This window comes from Amphiprion ocellaris, chromosome 18 (genome assembly GCF_022539595.1).
Source record: "Amphiprion ocellaris isolate individual 3 ecotype Okinawa chromosome 18, ASM2253959v1, whole genome shotgun sequence".
NCBI classification, from domain to species: Eukaryota; Metazoa; Chordata; class Actinopteri; family Pomacentridae; genus Amphiprion; species Amphiprion ocellaris.
The window spans coordinates 27,819,114-27,837,555 of NC_072783.1; the positions used below are offsets into that span (position 1 = coordinate 27,819,114).

Consider the following 18,442-nt stretch of genomic DNA (forward strand, 5'->3'; position numbering starts at 1 on the left):
TGTCAGGACTCTCTTTGCACATCTGGCATTATCCCTGCTTCACTCCCACCATCATGGCAAGAATACTGTAATTGAGAATAGTTTTTGGCAGCATGGCTCTAGAGAGGGCCAAGTCCAGCTTACAGCACAGCTTTGATCCAGACTAAAGTGTCGCCATGAATTTTGGATGGATTGCTGTGAAATTTGTTCCATCCCTTTGGGACGTGAAACTTTTCATCTATTGCCAGCATCAAGCTTTTGATTAATGGCAAATATAGTATAACCAGTGACAATCCCATCAGCCTCAGCTACACTTTGTCTTTAATATGAATTACCAAGTGCTAGATAGTACAGATGTTTAACATGTTAAGGATTTTACTTGTTAAAATGTCAGCACATTAGCATGCTAATGTTGTCACTTGCACTGGCGTCTTTCAGAATTATCTAAACCTTAAGTTATCTATTATTAAGGGAGCAAAAATTCTATGAAAATGTAAAGTAATTAAATGATAAGTGACAGAAGAGAGTCAAACACTCAGCTCTCACAAAAAGACAACAAGGATTAGTTTGAGATGCCCCTCGGGCCAAGGGCAGATTGAAGCACTGCCTTGACTTCAACTTTCAGAAAAGGAAACTGCGTGAGGTTTCTAGGAGATTACAGGCTTTGACTTAAATAAAGACAGTTCCTTCACCTGTTACTGCACTGTGTCTCACTCTAACTTTCCACGCTGCTTTCAGCAGAAAAGCAGGAGAGCTTTTACAGTATGATTCATGACAATGAAAAGCTAACAGGTGGTTAAAGACAGTACACTGAGGACTAACTGCGTGTTGTTTTTGAGTGGAGATAAGATGTTCTGCCTTGAGCTGTACTTGTACATCTGGATGCATTTACAGGTTGATCAATTGTTTTATCAACATCTGTTGTTTTGCTTTGCTTTATTAGGGATAAAAATTCTACACAGGCTTTTACAAATATCCTTGCAGGAATTTATAAATCCCACATAGCAACAAGATTTTCAAATTAAGAGTTCAAATATAAAGATAAGAGAGATACAGATGTGGTTTTTCACCAAAAAACTAGACTTGTACGAAATTAAAAAAAGGTAAAAATTACATTCACTTTCTCTCCTTCACTGAAGAATCCAGAATCAGTAAGTATTCGTTTGTAAATAAGGTTAACTAGTAGTTTTTTCGTCACACTTCTGTAAGGTGCATTTTCGAACCAGCTCATACTTGCATGTCTTCAACTTAGACACTTAAAATTTTTGGAAACAACCTACATTCTTCACACTGAAGTTCAAACATCCAAGTGAAGCAATAATGAGAAAAACATTTTTGAGTAGAGGGGGTCTTCAACAGCAGAATTATGGGTCTTGTGAAGAGAACCGACTGAGGAGGGAGCCAGCTCTGCACTCACTGACCCCAAAATAGTTTGGGGAATGAACAGTCATGTCGATGCAGGGGTCGACAGCCTGAAGTGTCCCACTAAATGATAGATTATAGGGCTTGTTTTCTTCTTGTCAAGTATTCCTTCTTGTCAGGGGAGGTCTTAGCAACACCCTGAACTCTATACGCATATGTTGGATTGCACCATTGCAGCATTGTTATTCTTAATTTTTTCCTATTATTATGCTTGTTTGGATGATGAAACAGCGGCACACATCCTCCAGTCTTCTGCATGCAGAATCTGCAGACAACGGGCCATAGGAGCAGCATTGTATCGGGCAGGGATCAGAACCAATCCAATGATCCTCTTTCCCCAGAGGCTCATCCAGCTTTGGAGCCTCTAAGATCCCGCACGATATATGACTAAGAGCGAGCGCTGTTGCAGCTAAGCTCACGGATTCTTACGTTCATTCTCTGTTTAACCTTCATGGGCTTGAGTCAAGTGCAAACAAGAGATAAAGTTTCACCTTTGTGTGCTATTCCATTTTCCTATTTAGAAACTGTAATTGTCTTTGTTCTTACACCTCCATAAATTCCTTTATTTGCTTATACGATACATCTCATGACACATACATACAGTAGAGGTCATTTCATACATCACAGTTTAGATTTCTAATGTCTGAATGATGGTTTATGGGATAAGTAGAAAGTATACAGTGCATTATTTTGCATCTCACAAAGGATTCAGAGGAAAAAGAGAGGCCATTTTTATCACTGGAGACAGAACTGGTGGTGAAGACATTCATACAAAATGTGTGCAGAGAGAACAATGAGGTAAATCCCTGGTAAAATCCTGGAAACATATCACTCAGGGTTGGATTCAGTGGATTTTTTTTGTTTGTTTGTTTGTTTTGTTTTGTTTTGTTTTGTTTTTTTGGGGGGGGGCAGTTTTGGCTCTAGCGATTATAACAGGTCCTCACTTTGCCTCTCAAGCAGCAGACAAGGAGTTTCCAGGAAGTCCCAAAGCCATTCTGATAGGATTAAGTGCCTTTGATTGATGCCCCATTGATTAGAGGAGATACATTGCATAACAGGAAGCCGAGAGCCACAGCCTGCTTTTGCCCCAGAGGGACATTGCTAAAAGTGTTTCAGAAGGTGCACTGGGGGTTGCACTGTGAACTCAGATTCCTGACAAGATAAGTTCAATGTAGGTTTTACACGGAGAGGTTTAAAATGTTCAGATCAGTGAAGGGCGAAGCAAACAACTTTGGCCCGTACCATGACACAATCAAGGATGCTATAGTTGCATCTTTTCAAACACAAGTCATCTGTATGTACATATGATAAGGCTTTGGTAGCCTCATTTGTCTCCTTTGTAAGAAGGGTATTTAAAGTCTAAAGCTGTGTGGATCTCAAACACTGGCTGGCGATCAAATCCTATCAAATCTTCTTACAGGAGAGGTAGATCTACTGTACTGTTTGACTGTGACTCTTGGCTGCTTAGAAGAAGCAAACATTGCTTTTACAACCTTCAAATATTTTTTTTTTTTACACCTCAGTTATTAAGTTTATACAATTTACATTTTATCACTTCTATGTCATAAACTATATACAAGTGAAATCATGCATATTTAAAAGACATTTGGGAGATTTTTGCGTTTCTCCACGTCAAAAACACAGCTTAAAGGTGGTGATAAAAGCTGACAATAAATGTTTCCCACATTCAGTTCATCTTCACAATGCCTGAGTATGATTTCAGCGCAAGTTTGTCAACAGATTCTGAATGCCCTCTTTAAAAGCTCCTCTCAAACTCTCCATCAACTTCAAGTACAAAATACTCAAAGATGAATCAAAAATATACTTGTATAGTGATAAATTGCATATTAAAATAGATATATCCCTCACACATTTTGAGGTAAGAGAACATGAGCCCTTGTTGATTTTATCGCTGTGGTGTCTCTGTTACAGCATTAAAAGATCCTTCAAATTGCAGTTCTTGTGCTGAAGGAATTCATTTCACATTTCATTATATGTTACTTTAACTGTTAACATCCTAGGTTTTAACCCCTTCCTCTGGTTCCTGTAGTTATTATATAAAGTCAGGTAGTTATTTTTCCTGCCTGCTCTCCCTCCCTGTGTTCAGGCCTGCCACTGCTTAAACAGCAGCAGCTAAGTGCATTGTGCAACCTACAGTACTGTGTGTTAACAGACTGCCAATAGGAACACTGTCAGATTGCTACAGCTTTGGCATGTATACACCCCACATGAAGCTCATGCAGTAACCTACTTCAACTACAAACAGGAAGGACTTTCATCACACAACTTCCATGACTAGCTTATGAGTTTTTCCAATCATGGTTCCAAACCATGTCAGAAATCTTTGGATTCTCACTACGATAAATGTTTCGCTTTTCAAATGTTCATGGCTGTACGTTGTAGAAAGCAGAGGAAGCAGGAAGAATCAAACACATCTTCAGTCAAACATCTTCTCTTGCAGTCAGAGTCCAAACATTCCAATGAAGTTTCCGACTTTTTCTTCCCTCCTTGAAGAATAGTTAGGCTGGTCTGATCCAGACCAGCACTGCAGACCAGACCTGACTACACTTCACTAGTGGGCTATACTGAACCATTCCAGGCCAAATAGGGCTGGACTGGTCAGCACCGAAGTGGAAAGCAAGTAACCAAAGAACTACAATGGCGCAGATGAGACAAGACCAAGGATAAAATCCAACAAGAAGAATTGTCAGACCAGAACAGACTAGAGTTGTCTAGATTAGTCCTAAACAGACCACGTGAGTCCAGATCCAAACACCAGGTGAACTTAACAGATGGTGCAGGTTTTTGACTTCCCTCCTTCACCGCCACCAGCTAAATTAAAAAAAAAAAAAAAAAACGAAAACAAGATGTATTGATACAGGATCAACACTTGCTTGTCTCATACACAGATCAATGTGTTTTGTTTTGGTTTTTTTACCTTTCTTGGCTTCTTCTTCTTCTAGCTTCTTCTTCTCGTCCTCAATGGCCTTCATCTTTGCATTGTACACCTCGGCCAGCTCATTCCAGTGCGCCCTGTTGTTGTTCAGACCGTCAAACATGGGCTGGATCTCTTTGTGGAACCTCGAGAATTCCTGACAAATGAAGAAAAAAAAACACACTGAAGGTGAGTATGTGTTATTCATACGGTGGGATGCTTAGGAGAACAGCTGAGAAGAAGGATGTCTTCGCCTTACAATGATATGGTATGCCTCTTTCACCCCTAGTCCACTGGGACACAGACTCATGGTCATTGTTATGGATGGTACCTATATGTGTGTGTGTTTCTCCAAATACCATCCTGACTGACAAACAGTCAGCTGACATTCCTGCTGGGGCCAACAAGGTTCAACAGGTTCAAGTCTATACATTCTGTTATACAACCCAAGACAGTTGAAGCCAAGTCAACACCTCAGTAAAGCTCAGGATATGTGGGAAATGATTTGACTCTGTGGACTGTTTGTAGTCTGGAGGAATGTTTTTCAGAGCGGCATTATAGATAAGGTGTACACGCTGCTCTATACACATAGTAGTTATTTAGCTCCATCACCACCTTTCTGACATGGTCTTTTTATATTAAAAATTGAACACATACGCCAGGCTTCACAAGCTTCATGAGTTGAAAACAAATGTTATTGTCTTGAAAATAGAAGTCACACACACACTATAGGGCCTTGGAGTATAGTTAATGGCTCAGTTTAGTGATTTGCAGGGCTAATACAAAATCAAATCAAAGTAGCTCATGGGAAGAATATGTTTGCTTTTTAATGGAGCTTGGCTTTGCTTTTCTGAAAATAAAATCGCAGCTGGATTAAATCGTTACACTCCTGTTTGACTGCGAGTGTGTTTAAAGTCCAGCAAAGATGAACTGTTGCAACACAGAGCTAAACTCCCTGCTTTCTTTGGAACTTCAAGCTTTATCTCGCCTCTATCAACTCCTTTTCAGTGTATATAATAATCAGCTTTATTTGTTTATTTATTTTTTTTTAGTGCTCTTTGGAATAAGTAAGAGGCAGTGTATTACCTTGTATACAAATGAGCACACGAAGTCGATGAAACCACACTGCATCTTGGGTAGCTGCTCGGCACAGTTTCTGTCCATCATGGGCTGAGAGAGACAGAGGAGACGTTTTCAGGTGGAAAGTTTTTTTTTTGCTGTTTTTTTTCCCAACAATTCAGTCCAACTTCACAAAAAAAATGTGAATGGAAGTAAGAGAAGAGCACAGAGGAAGCTCTTACAATTGGTTGTTGATCCAAAACTGTTCTCTCCAAATCACCCTGTTCCCAGAATTCAGCTGCTACCATCAGAGCCACCTGGAGAGAAACAGACGGACAAAGAAAACATGGAGGGAGGACAGGATTGTGAATAAGTAGCGGAAAAATGAACATATTTCACATCAAAAGTCTTGTGAGGGTTATTGTCAGTCCTCAAAATAGGGTATTTACGTGCAGATATAACTTCACCTCTCCTTCTACCAGCTATATATACAGAACTTATTATCACTGACCTCCTGTAAAACACTACATCACAAGTGGCCTATTCAAAATTAGACTATTTTAGCTTTTGTTCTGGCTTGATACTTTTTATTTCTTTGCAACTGCTAGCCTGTATTATTTTGGGAAACCATGTGTATTTTTAGATGAGTATTAAAACCGCCTTGAACATTATTTGCTTTGTTTGCTCCTGTGCTTGCTGAGGGTTTTTTAGTTTCTTCTGAACTTCACTTCACTTCATATTTTTTTAAAAAATCAGCCCATGTGAAGGCTGTAAAGGCCACCCACCTTGCTCTGTACCTCCCAGGGCTTGGTGATGGCTGACAAGTCACAACCTGTCATCATCATGGCCCTGTAGGGGGAGAGGAGAGACAGGCTGTCAGTCAGGGAATGCGGGATGACACTCCGCTAGTGATGCTGATGATTTGCAAGGGCCTGCTGTTTCAGAAATCTGCTCACAAATAACACCTTCAAGTAAACTCGACAGATTTTTTTTTTTTTTTTTACTGAAAAGCAGCCTTGTCTTTTGTCTAAATCGGTTACGTACATGATAATTTCCTTCCTGATGGGGTTGTTGGAGATGTAAGAAATGGCCTCCTTTTCTTCTGGCATTGGCTCTGTGGCATTCACAATGTTTTGGAACATGGTTCTCTTTCTGCATGAGAAAAAACAGATGAGATAGCGAAAGGTTAGTCAGAACGATCGAGCTAAACAAGTAAGTGGACTGAGTCTAGGAAACTGAGAACACAGACGAGCACTGATTGGCTGCATCTAAACTCAGCTACAGTGAGCGATTCTTTTACTGGCATGATCTCATGTCTGTCACTTAGTGTTGCCGTTTTTCAGAACACCTACTTGAAGTAAAGAGCCAGATCCGTGGCAATGATGCAGACGTCAAACAAGTGCTGGACGGTCTCAAACTGGCGCTTCTGGAGGTTGCAGAAGATGTTCAAGCTCTGCAAGAGACAATGACGTGGTCAAAATGTTTGCGCCTTCTGTTCTTCTACCATTTGAATCTGACGTTTCGGTCAGATTTAATAATGGCTCATACCTCCTCTGCCATGAGCGTCTTGCTGTACTCCAAATGGTGCCTCTCCATGATGGAGGAGCCATGAAGTTTGGCCAACGGATGTGCACTCCTGCAGTAAAAAGACAGGTTTCAGTTTCTGTACGGGTTATACACATTCCCCTCCACACATTCAGAAAAGTATTCTTTTGACTTGCTTTGTCTGGTAGAGGTTGTTGGTCCCTCTGTGGTCGATATCGTGGCAGAAAGCAGCAGCCACCATGGCGAAGGCATCTAGATCGGAGTAGTACTTCCTCAGCCTCCCTGTCTGTAGGGGAAGAGTCAAACCATGGCTTAGTACAATACATGGCAGTATATTTGCATGCACATGGTGTCAATACGCTACCGGTTAAAAAAATTGTTACACAGGCATTACCTGAAGTAGGCAGAACATGGTGTGGCCTACATTGAAACCATGCCTCCAGTTGTGGTAGGTAATGGCACGGTAACCCTTCCTCACAGTGTACATCCACTTGGTCAGTGTCTGAGAAGGACAAAGGTGGTTATTACTTAAAGAAAAAGTCAGAGAAAAGAAGAGGCAAAGTGCTAAGGATGGAAAATGATATACTTTCACAGGACCAGTAGGAAATGATATAGTGATTTAAAAGTGCCCCAGGAAACCCACTCTGCCAGCTGCACTACAGAGTGTCACTCAGATGTGTCAGCAAAAGCATGACATGCTTCGGTAGTTTAATCACATCTCCTTCTCTGGGAGGTAATTAAATCAGTTCCATATGATTTCACATGATGATCACATGTATGTATGCAATTAAAAGTTAACTTCAAGGTCAGTTAATAGCTGTAACGGCATGTGGGGAAACTATTAAAGAACTGCACATCAGCAATTCAAAAATGGGGTTTTCATTGGGGTTTATTTTAACCGTTTTGATAAAATCCTAGATTTGTTAGGGACAAAGCATGAGACACAGTTCCATCCCAGATAACGGCACCATTAAGAACATCCTGTTAGATTCATAGAAATCTGACCTCTCTGACTGCATGACTCACCTCTGCAGGAACTTTAAACTTCTCGACAACTCCGAGCTCAAAGAACATGCGGATACCAGCTTTGATAAGGTCGAACTCTGAAACGGGGAAGTCACTGAAGGAGAACAGGTACAGATTCTCTCCGTTGACGTTGTCAGCTGGCGGGCAGGTTGCTCTCTGAACAAAACACAAAGCAGTTGAAGCAGAGGGCAGCCATGACTCATACTTTATTTACTGGATGCAGATGATTTTTAACTTTTTTTAAAAAAAATTAGATTTCGATTCAAAAGTGTGAAAAGTAAAGTAGAATAACTGAATGTGTTAAAACAAAAAAAAAACACATACCAATAGCTTGTACATCTCTTTCTGGTCACAGTCTTCAGGTTCTGCATCAAATTTCTCTTTGGTGTTCTGGTTATAAGAGACAACACACACGTCTAATGAATGGCTTCCTTGAACCGCAACAAAAAGCATATATACAAATATCTCCATTTCATGTTTTAGACACTTCAGACAAGTGCTCCAAGCAGTAACTTTGTAAACCTCTGTCATCCTCTCAAACGATAGTTGCCAAGTGGATGTAAGATCCATCAGCTCTTCTATAAGTCCTCTAATAGCTGCTAATGGAGGATTGCTACTTAAAAAGCTATTTATGGTGCATTACCCTTTGCCGACTTTGAAATTCTGTTTTAAATGCCCTTGAGCAAATGTCAAGAGATCAAAGGTGTGCTTCAGGAGAGAAAAAATGTGGAAGACAGTCAGGTAGGTACTGACCAGAATGGACTGCATCTCATCATTGGTGCATCTGGTCTGGTACATGAGCATCTCCTGGGCAATGTCTTTCCTGTACTCCATACGGTTGAGCTTGTCATAAGTATCACAGTTCAGCACTGACCACCCCAGGAACTGTGTCAGGGCCTGGAAAAAACAAAATCAGATCAAGAAAGTGTGAGACACAGAAACAATTCAAACAATAAGCAAGTAAGCTGTGACCATGCACACCCTGATTTATTTGTAATTGTTGTTACCATCTTGTTAATTAAGCTAGTGAATGCACTGAGTGGCAAGATACATTTTATTAGTTGACATGTTGATGGTTCAACAGCAAAGTCCACATCTCATAGCTATTTGAACCTCGTTTAAAGATTTTTTCATTGTTAACATGCAAATTTGTGCTGCAACACACTTAAATGTCAAAGTGCATTTCGATACGAATGCAGACGACCACATGAAATGTCACATCCTGTATGTTGGTGAGTAGAAAGAGGATGCCGACCTCAGTGATCTGTTCATCGTGCTCATCGAACGGTTTGCCATCTTTCCTGTTGAAGAAAGTTGCGATGCCCACAATTTCTTCCTTCTTGTTGACGATTGGCAGCGACAAGACGTTCTTGATGACAAAACCCGTCTCATCCACGGCCTCTTTCTGAAAGACGTAGACATGCGTGTCAAACCAGGGCTTCATTTTTCTTTCATCAGTACAAATCAAAGCATCAGATACTGATGTGTTTTCCACTTGAAATGTGGTCAAGCGTAGTTTTAATGTGTCATGTATGTGGTTATAAAGCAAAAGACAGAAAAAGTCTCCGCACCTGGAAAGTGAAGTAGTCATCTGCAGCCACGTTCATCATGTTGCAAATCTGCAGGGAGTCACATGAACACAGTTATAACATGTAATTTATGAAATAACAAACATTTATATATAGATAAAAATCTAGCTTTGATTGTTATGTGTTGATTTTCATATATAAATTGTCAGCTTTTCAGCAGGAAACTCATGAATAATTAATAATTTCAGAATTAAAACAAGACAGTAGATAAAGTAGACAGTAGAAAAATGCGAGACTATAAAGATTTTGTGTATATTTCTTGTAATAAACTGACACATACCTTCACCAGGTCACACATATTCTTTTGTAAAATGATATATTCTTTTACTGCATTCGTATGCTACTACATTAGCTGTCAGGAATTCCACAATTTAGCGGAATTGGTGCAGAAACCCTTTATTTTTAGTCTTTAATCATCCAAGTATTCCTGATAATGAAATGCTGCAGCTAGAAGACACTTACAAAGCCGTTCTCTGCAACGTAGGTTGGTAGTCCGCTAACCAGAGCCCAGTGATCTGCAGGTGGACCACTGAAGAAGCATGAAAGAAACAAACAAACAAACAGAGCTGTGTGAGCTGGAGCGACGAGCTCGTTAAAAGTGCTGGTTCTCATGTGGCTGTTGCCACCACAAAAACTCAGCTTTCAATACATATTTATGGAGTTTTGCTTTATTCATGCAAAAAACAACAAAAATAATCTATTGTACGAATAACAGATTGATGCAGAATTAATGCTAGGATGTGGAGAAGTATAGCTGTTTTGTGTATATATATATATAGGATATAAATCGGACATCTCCATCTTTGAATTTCACAGTTGGCCTTAAAATGTTAATCTGAGTGTCAAATCGGTCTAAAGTTGGGATTTTAATTTGAAAAAATGTGCACAGTGTTGTACAATTTCTTGATCTCAAGGCACCAACACAGTGTTGGTCTGTTTTTAAGCTGTATTTTAGAATGTATTGCTGTGTATGAGTGCATTTGTTGCATGTAGCTAGTGTTGCTCACGGTATGACTTTGATTTCTTCTTTGCCTTCCAGGAGGTAGTCAATGATCTTGTAAAAGTTGACTTCCTGTATAAAAAGAAGAAGGCAAAAACTACTCATTGTGAAACTACACCAGACAATAAAAAAGTCAGATTTAAGCATGCCACTTGTGAAAAAGCTGATTTAACAAAGAGAAAAATGAATTTGTTACCCTGCCGTCTGGTGTTTTCGGTCCTTTGTAAGGTTCCACATCTCCAAGTTTCACCGGCCATTCATCATAAAATTCCTGGAGAAACAAACAGAGAAAATTATTGCTTCCAGGTTGTCTGTAGCCACAAATGGAATGTAGTCATATCTGTCCTGCAAATCTATTCTGCAAAACCGACCTTCTCTTTGGTCATGTCCAGCAGGCCCACTGAGTATCGGTCACATTGTAGATAGGTCCTTACAGTGTAGAGCGCTTTGTGGAACTGTCTCTCAATGTCTGTCAACTCTTCAAACACTTTACTGGCTGACCAGAGCAGCACCTAAAGCCAAAGGAACCAAAGTGAATGCTGGGAGAGCATGCAGTGATTATGTTTATATGTACAGTATGAGGCTTGTTCTGTGCATTAGAAACAGGGAGTTAACAGGAGGACACTCACTGGACCTAAAGATGGGAGGTTCCAACTACACAACATCAAGTTTTGACATAAACTTGGGATTTTTTTGTGTTCAGTTCAGTTTACCTGACTCCTTCTGGACTCCACATTGAACATGTAGTTTGTGTAATGCTGCAGGGCGATGACTTGAGCAAAGTTCATGTACTTGTGGAAGAGCTAAGGACAAAATAAGGTTAGAAGTCTCATCAGAACAGCAGCTTCAAGACGGTGGCACATGTGAACCTTTCTTCCAGTACAGTACAGTTTGGTTACTGTGATTTATCATACAAAGGAAACAGTATAGGTGGATTACGATGGGTATATCAAGCATGTATCTTCAGTGTGTCACATACACATGATGATATTTTAAAGCACACTCTTCCTTGTTAGTCAATCTTCATAAAGTCTTTTAAAGATTACACATATTTTGTACATGGATTTATATAAATATGCAACACATATCATAGGCAGTGATAAAATTCCTTTCCACTTGGGATCACCAGACAGTTTCCATTTGATTTTCAAGTAAACAGGAGTGTGTTTTTCTTAAAAACTGAAATTTACATTTTTTAAAATGTAATATTTCCACCCAGTATAATTAATATGTAAAGAGAGAGTGAAGTGGGTTGACACAGTCTGTTCCTACATCAGATATTTCATTGCTTCTTAGTAGCTAAAGCCTTTGCCCTCCACCAACCATGTCCTTAGATCTCCTCATTCTCTTTTTCAGTTCCTTTGAATCACCACTATAACTGGGGACTAACTGCAGCAGACTGTAAAAAAAAACCCATCATTTCCATCTGACCCAGTTTATTCTTTCTGGAACTGGGTGTCAGTGTGAGTTTGTGGCTTCAGAGGCACTAGTGAATGTTCCCTAATCCAAACCCCAGAGATAACATATTCTGTCTTCAATCATTTTGCCTTTTTGCAAGTTTAATGCTCAAAAGCAACCGCACCAAGTCAGCCACTCAGGTCTGATTGGCTCCCACTGACATAATGGCAGTGTTTTGCACCCTACTGGCAAGAGACATAATTACAGCAATAATCTTGCACTGGCTTTTTTTGAAGTTGCAGTCAAGCAGCGACACATATGGCGAGCAGAACTTCTTTGTTGAGACGAAAAAGGTGCATTAAAGCAGTTAAAGTTCCTTCATGTTACACTCTCGTGAAAAAAAAACAACAACCAACCAATGTCAGCAATGTTCCCACCTCACTCTGGATAAGAATGTGCAATGTTTAAGTGTGAATTCTTACCGTCTCGTCCTCTTTAGTGAAGCTATCGGCTCCTATTTTGTTTAGTGCCATGACGACTCCAAGGCACTCTTTGTCGGCCAACAAGGGGAACGTGAGCATGCATTTGGTCTTGTACCCAGTCTGTTTGTCCACAAAGTCACAGAACTTTGGATTCTGGATCGAGAGGAAAAAGCAAACACTTACATCAGATCTTGTTAAATCCATAAGTGAATATAAAACAACATTCAAAAACATATTCACAGCTGCACTGGCCATTTCATTGAATGTACTTCAATGTTCTTTTCACAAGCTCATTGATCACTTAACATTATGAATTTGGAGGTAACGGACATTTTCAAACAGAACACACTGTGCTGTCTACAGTTTCAAATAATAAGTATATAAACTACAATATTTGCAGATCAGTGATCAGTATTCTATTACTGGCTCTAACTGGCAGCAGAAGACTTTCACTGCTGCATTCACATTAACCAATGGACAGGATGAGTCTGTTGCTATATCATGGTATACTTCAACTCACTATTTAGATGATCAAACTAATGCAGAGATTGTTAGAAGTTCCAGACATGGATACATGTCATATATTTTAGGTATCTTCTGAGTTGTGCCAAAACTTATAAAATGGTTTGGCAAAAGTAAAAAAATATAAATGAAAATACAGCGTACAGTAGTTAAAATACAGCACATCAACACTAAATGACATTATATAAAATATCCCTGTATTGTTGTTATTCAAGGCTCCCTGCTGTAGCAAACTCTTAGTGGAAACCTCATTATGTAAGTAAGGCTATAAATAAATAGCCTTTAGGTAGACCGAATAAATGTCAGATTTCTCAGGTCAGCAGAGAGTAAAAACAAGTGAGGCTATAAATTTATTATTCTAGCACATATTTGCAAACCTGATGCTTAGCACAGTTCTGAACTATCTACGGCTATGTTATGCCTTCTAGAAAGATATCCAGGAGATCAATTGCCACCAATTAATTAAAGTTAGTGTTGATAAAAGATTTTAAAAAAAATAAATAAATCTTATACACTGATTTAGATGAACCTTTTAATCTGCAAACATTATTTTGATGGGCTGGGTAGACAAAACAATGTTGGCTCAACTTAATATTGTGAGTTTTAAACTCAGTTTCCTGCATTACTTAATATGAAACTAAATGTATGTTCGGGCACCTTAGTAAAATTGGCCTCTTAAGAATTTTAGGTTTCCTCAATTTCAGACAGTTAAGACTGGTGATTAAAAATACTTTTGATTATAGTGGAAAAGTTAACTATCTCAGCTCAATATACCTTGTTGAGTGAACATAATTTTATTCGGAAAAATTAGACTGAGGCAAACTGCTTTTTTAAAAAGATGTCCAGACATTATTTTCTAGAGTTTGGATGCTGATTTGTGAAATCCAGAGTTCAGCTAAGGACCTTTAAGTAGCCTTTAACACTTGTTAGGAACTGTTTAGGAATATAAATTTAATTTTTCCCCAACGAGAGGTATTTTTCACTTACCCAATTCTCTGTAACAAATTCACATCTCTGCCATTTCTGACAGCCTTGGCTCTCAAAGCGCGCGTAAATGCGCAACTCTCAACAACTTCTCACCTTTGAGACGTCAGGAACATTTTGCGGCTTTTTGGACTGCGCAGTGTGACCAACAACCCCCATCTCGATTGGGAACACAATTTCAGCCTGCGGATCGACCAGGTTCCCTTCGTATTTGGATGTCGGAGTCACGTCGAAGAGACAAGTGGCGAGCTCAGGTGTTCCGTTCCTGGCTCGGCACCCGTAGTAGCTGACCCTGTCGGCCTGCAGGATGAGGGCGACCCTCTGCAACACTTTGTGAATGGACTTCTCCACGGAATCCTGCTTCTGCATCTCCTGCACCAGCTCGAAGATGATGGCGGCCTCTTGCACGGAGTTAACATCCTTGAACGAGGCCGTATCCTTGATGTCGAGGGTGGTGGAAAAGGCGGCGGACAGGGCTTCGGCGCGCACCTTCTTGTCGAAATACTCTTTGGCGAACTGCGGGTTGTTCTCCAGGTATTTCTCCACGCTATCCTTATCTGCCATTTTGACTTGAAAGTAGTGTTTAGACTCACAAAAGCATCACCCGTGGAATTGTTTTTTTGGGGAGGGGGGTTTGTGAAGATGGATACAGGTGGATCAGATGCCTCCGTCGGAGTGCATTCTCCTGCGCGGTTCCTGATGGAGTCACTGGCGCGTCCCGTGTCCAGGCGCACACAGAGGGAACAGGACGGGGTGCGGCTTAGAGACTGAAAGGATCAAAGTGGCCGCTAATTAATGTGACGTCATGACATTAAAACCCCTGCTTTAAGCGTCCTTAACCCGCAAATCCCAACGCTGATCATTTTATATCGGGCAGTCCTCCTCCTCCTCCATCTCCAGGACGCAGGAGAGAGACAGAGAGACTGTTGTCAGGTCAGATGTCAGGTTGGAGTCTCCATCAGACAGCAGAGGAGGGCATGAAATGATGGAAGGGTGAAGCAAAAGGAAGATTGAAGAGTGGAACCACATTTTTCACTGATTTCCTCCCATCTCCATCCATGCAGCTTATCACCATTAGAGATCCAACCCACTTGCTGCTTCACTGGGGCTGCTCTGGAAGCCCTAACAGCTTTTCCAGACCCAGGTCTCTTTCCTGTCTAACATTTACTGCACCAACATCCCTTAATTAACCACTAGGCACTGTGCTTTAGCAATTACCACTGTTCCCTCTCCATGTTGTTGCTACAGCAGAGGAAGCACAAAAATAGTGTCAGCAGCTGGCACCGATCATGTATGAGCAAACCCTACCTGTGCTCTAATGAAATCATCAGCATCAGTCCCAGAACTGGACATTGGCCAATTAGTGGGACTTGGATGTCTGAGAACAAGGCCCTAAACAAAGATGGCTTGCTATTATTAACTAAGAGCACTGTCTGGATAGCTGCTGGCAAGCTGGCAAGACAAGGAGTTCCCCCACTGTTTTGTGTGTGTGTGTGTGTGTGTGTGTGTGTGTGTGTGTGTGTGTGTGTGTGTGTGTGTTTGCTGTGAAGATTAAGACAAGCTTATCAAGGGAGAGCTACAAAAAGTGTATGTGTGGGTGTGTGTCTGCATGGATTCGAGGTGTTGAGGAAATAAATTGGAGCGGCCTATGTTGCAGTGGGAGAAAGTGGTTGGGTGTTGGTGTGCGAAACAGCAGAGACAGGCAGGCAGCTAAATGGAATAACAGGGATATTTCTGAAAGCTAATAGCAGGAGGTTGTTTTCTGACTCAATTGTGCGTTTTTCTCAGCTGAGTTGATTTTTACAGATTTTTTCTATTTTTGGTTGCTCATTAAAATTAATTCATGCCAAGCACCAGGGACACAAGCAACAATTATAAGCTGATGACATATTGGATTTCCCTCCTAATTTAGTTGATTTAAAGACTCCATCATTAGACATCCTGAGTGAAAGAGAGTGGACTGAGACCACTGACAAAAAACAGTCTGCAGACTCACTCAGACATGTCATTTACACAGAAATATCCAGGGTGAGTGTTGTTAAAACAGGACACTTTCTAAAAGAAATTGCACTCTGGAGCAATTTAGGGAATAATTGCAATGCAATTCTATAAACTTTAACACACAGGAGAGAAAATAAAAAAAAAAATCAAACACAATTGATGGCTCAATCTCAATATGCCCTTTAAACTGTCAAAATGAGTCACTTTCATTGTCAAAATGGGATGTATTATATATAAATATAAAAAAAACCTGAGAAACACAATAAAAATATGATTGCACAATTGATATATTTATATGAACCATTAAAACACTACATAGCACTTTAAAAAAATGTTTCTTTTGAGACTGCATGTATTTTGTGATCTTAAAAAATATTTTTTCCATCAAAATAACCAAGACAATGTCCCATTTCAACAATACGCAACTGGGAAAAGGGGACAACAGCAATTTTTCCATTTTTCAAAAGGGTGAAAGGAGCATAGAATTGATTCTTAGTAATTCTGATACAAAATTACATGCCATCATAAAATAAATTGCAATCAAACAGTAGATACTTTGTGTTTTTCGACTTTTATAAGGTTAACAATTTGAACGTGAGAACGCTATGTTATTTCAGTTTCTATTATGTCTGAAATATTGTGGAATCGCATGTCACTTTTATGGCAGCATATCAATGCGACCTGTTTTGTGTTTAAATGGGATGCCTGTTCAGAAACAAATAGGCATTGGTTGTGAGTTATCTTGAAAGAAAAGTAATTGCAAAGCTCAATTTGAATGGCGTCCTATTATAACAATACTCACTCTACACATTGACCAGCATAGGCCAGTGCATGCAGTATTCTGGTTATACAAGAGCCCCATAGGCTTTTAAATTCAACACACCATTTGTCCGGATAAAATAATGCATCTCCAGAGACAATGGGTAAAAGTGACCCATAGTTAACCTCATTTTCAGTTAATCTGTCTTCTAGTGTAGACCCACAATTAAATCCACAAACCAGTTAGCAGGAAAAAGGCCTCAGGTGATAATCAACATGATGTCGTCAAAATTCAACACAACTGCCGAGCAAATAAAACTGTCTTTGTCAAACTTGTTGACAATGTTGATTCAAGTGTTTGGTGCTTTGGATAGTGCTGGTGTTGGATTGGATCATATTATCTTTGGACGTAACTCTCAGCTTACTCAAAACTGAGGTAAATACACTAGTTCCATGTTGTGCCATTGCCTTCGTCCAAGCTGCACCGTTCAGATGGCAGCTGTGCATTTACACATGAGGCAGTTTGTTGAATCCGCCAAGTTTATACAGGATTTTAAGTAACTTCTCATCCGACCAAACCAAGAAACTGACTCCTGCTTTAAGCACGACTTCACCATTTACCAACGCATGGCTCCAAATGTTAAACATGCACAAACCTGGCAGTGAAACGTATAGCGCTTCTTGGCCAATTTCCACGATTATGAAATGTTGCTCTATAGCCTCTGGCAAATTCCAGCTGCTGCTGTTCCTTCTACTCAAGAGTGATCACGATGTTTTTTGGGGTTTTTTTTTCAACTGGCCAGGGCTTTGGTTATGCAAGCTGCAGATGTTTGGCCGCGCTGAGCTCCTTTATTCAACCGAGTCCTCAGAGGACTTGTTATATGATCTCAGTGAAAAATAACAGCATCAATTTATAAAAAACCTGCCACAGCGGATTCAAGTCAGATGAAAAACAGACCTGTGTTAAAGCGTAGAGTAGATATTACTCTTAGCTTGCTCATGCCGATGTACATTTTAATCGTGCAAACCTGGAACAGCAGAATAAAACAAATGAGAAAAATTACACAAGCTAGTCCACCCTGTTCTTGGGAAACAATAGAGGTTCTTGAATATATATTACATCAATAATATCCTTCAAAATGAGCCATTTGCTTTGGCACAGGAATCAGTAATTAACTTTCTGTAGGAACTTTTTCACAAACATGCACAATTCAGATGTGATTGATCCCTTAAAGAGGTTCAAACTGACAAAAAAAAAGAACATTCATGGTAGACACAAGTTACTATAAATGTGTCAGTGCACGGACAATTCCAACTAACTTGCATATCTCCTATCATTATCAAAAGGTGTTCGAAACTTCAGACTTTGTGCTTAGAAAATAAGTAATTCACCCTTTTCTCACATTGATTATTTTGTCACAGTGGACTCTGACTACCATTTATACAAACAGTTCAGGGAGATAAAGCAACACCAGCTGATGCAACAACACTGATGCCGGTAAGGCATACATCAACTACTGTAAGATTTCTTTGGAAAATAACAAAGGCGAAAGGGCCGAATTTAGAGTCGCTTTTCGACCCAAAAAAAGAGCTATCAGCCCATGTACACGAATGCATTTCACATTAAAGTTTAGATAACGTTTTGTGCCTATACATGTGAGCACGCACGCTGAGGAAACATCTCTAAGTCTTTCAAACGTCAATCAGCCCCTGTACCACAGGCTAAAACTCACTTTGTTTT

General features: G+C 39.9%; 1 protein-coding gene across 1 annotated transcript; it reads right to left on the reverse strand.

The window, feature by feature from the left end:
* Positions 1–898: 898 nt before the first annotated feature.
* Positions 899–14,691, reverse strand: pde6c (phosphodiesterase 6C, cGMP-specific, cone, alpha prime). Its single transcript, XM_023276996.3, has 22 exons — positions 14,038–14,691; positions 12,436–12,588; positions 11,269–11,358; positions 10,927–11,067; positions 10,752–10,826; positions 10,563–10,627; positions 10,018–10,084; positions 9,538–9,585; positions 9,222–9,371; positions 8,720–8,863; positions 8,291–8,356; positions 7,967–8,122; positions 7,335–7,442; positions 7,117–7,226; positions 6,944–7,031; positions 6,748–6,848; positions 6,440–6,547; positions 6,181–6,244; positions 5,638–5,712; positions 5,423–5,506; positions 4,340–4,493; positions 899–4,233 (listed from the first exon to the last, which is right to left on the reverse strand). The coding sequence occupies exons 1-22, from the start codon at positions 14,503–14,505 to the stop codon at positions 4,187–4,189; spliced, it is 2,562 nt and encodes an 853-aa protein (XP_023132764.2). The 5' UTR covers positions 14,506–14,691; the 3' UTR covers positions 899–4,186.
* Positions 14,692–18,442: the final 3,751 nt, after the last annotated feature.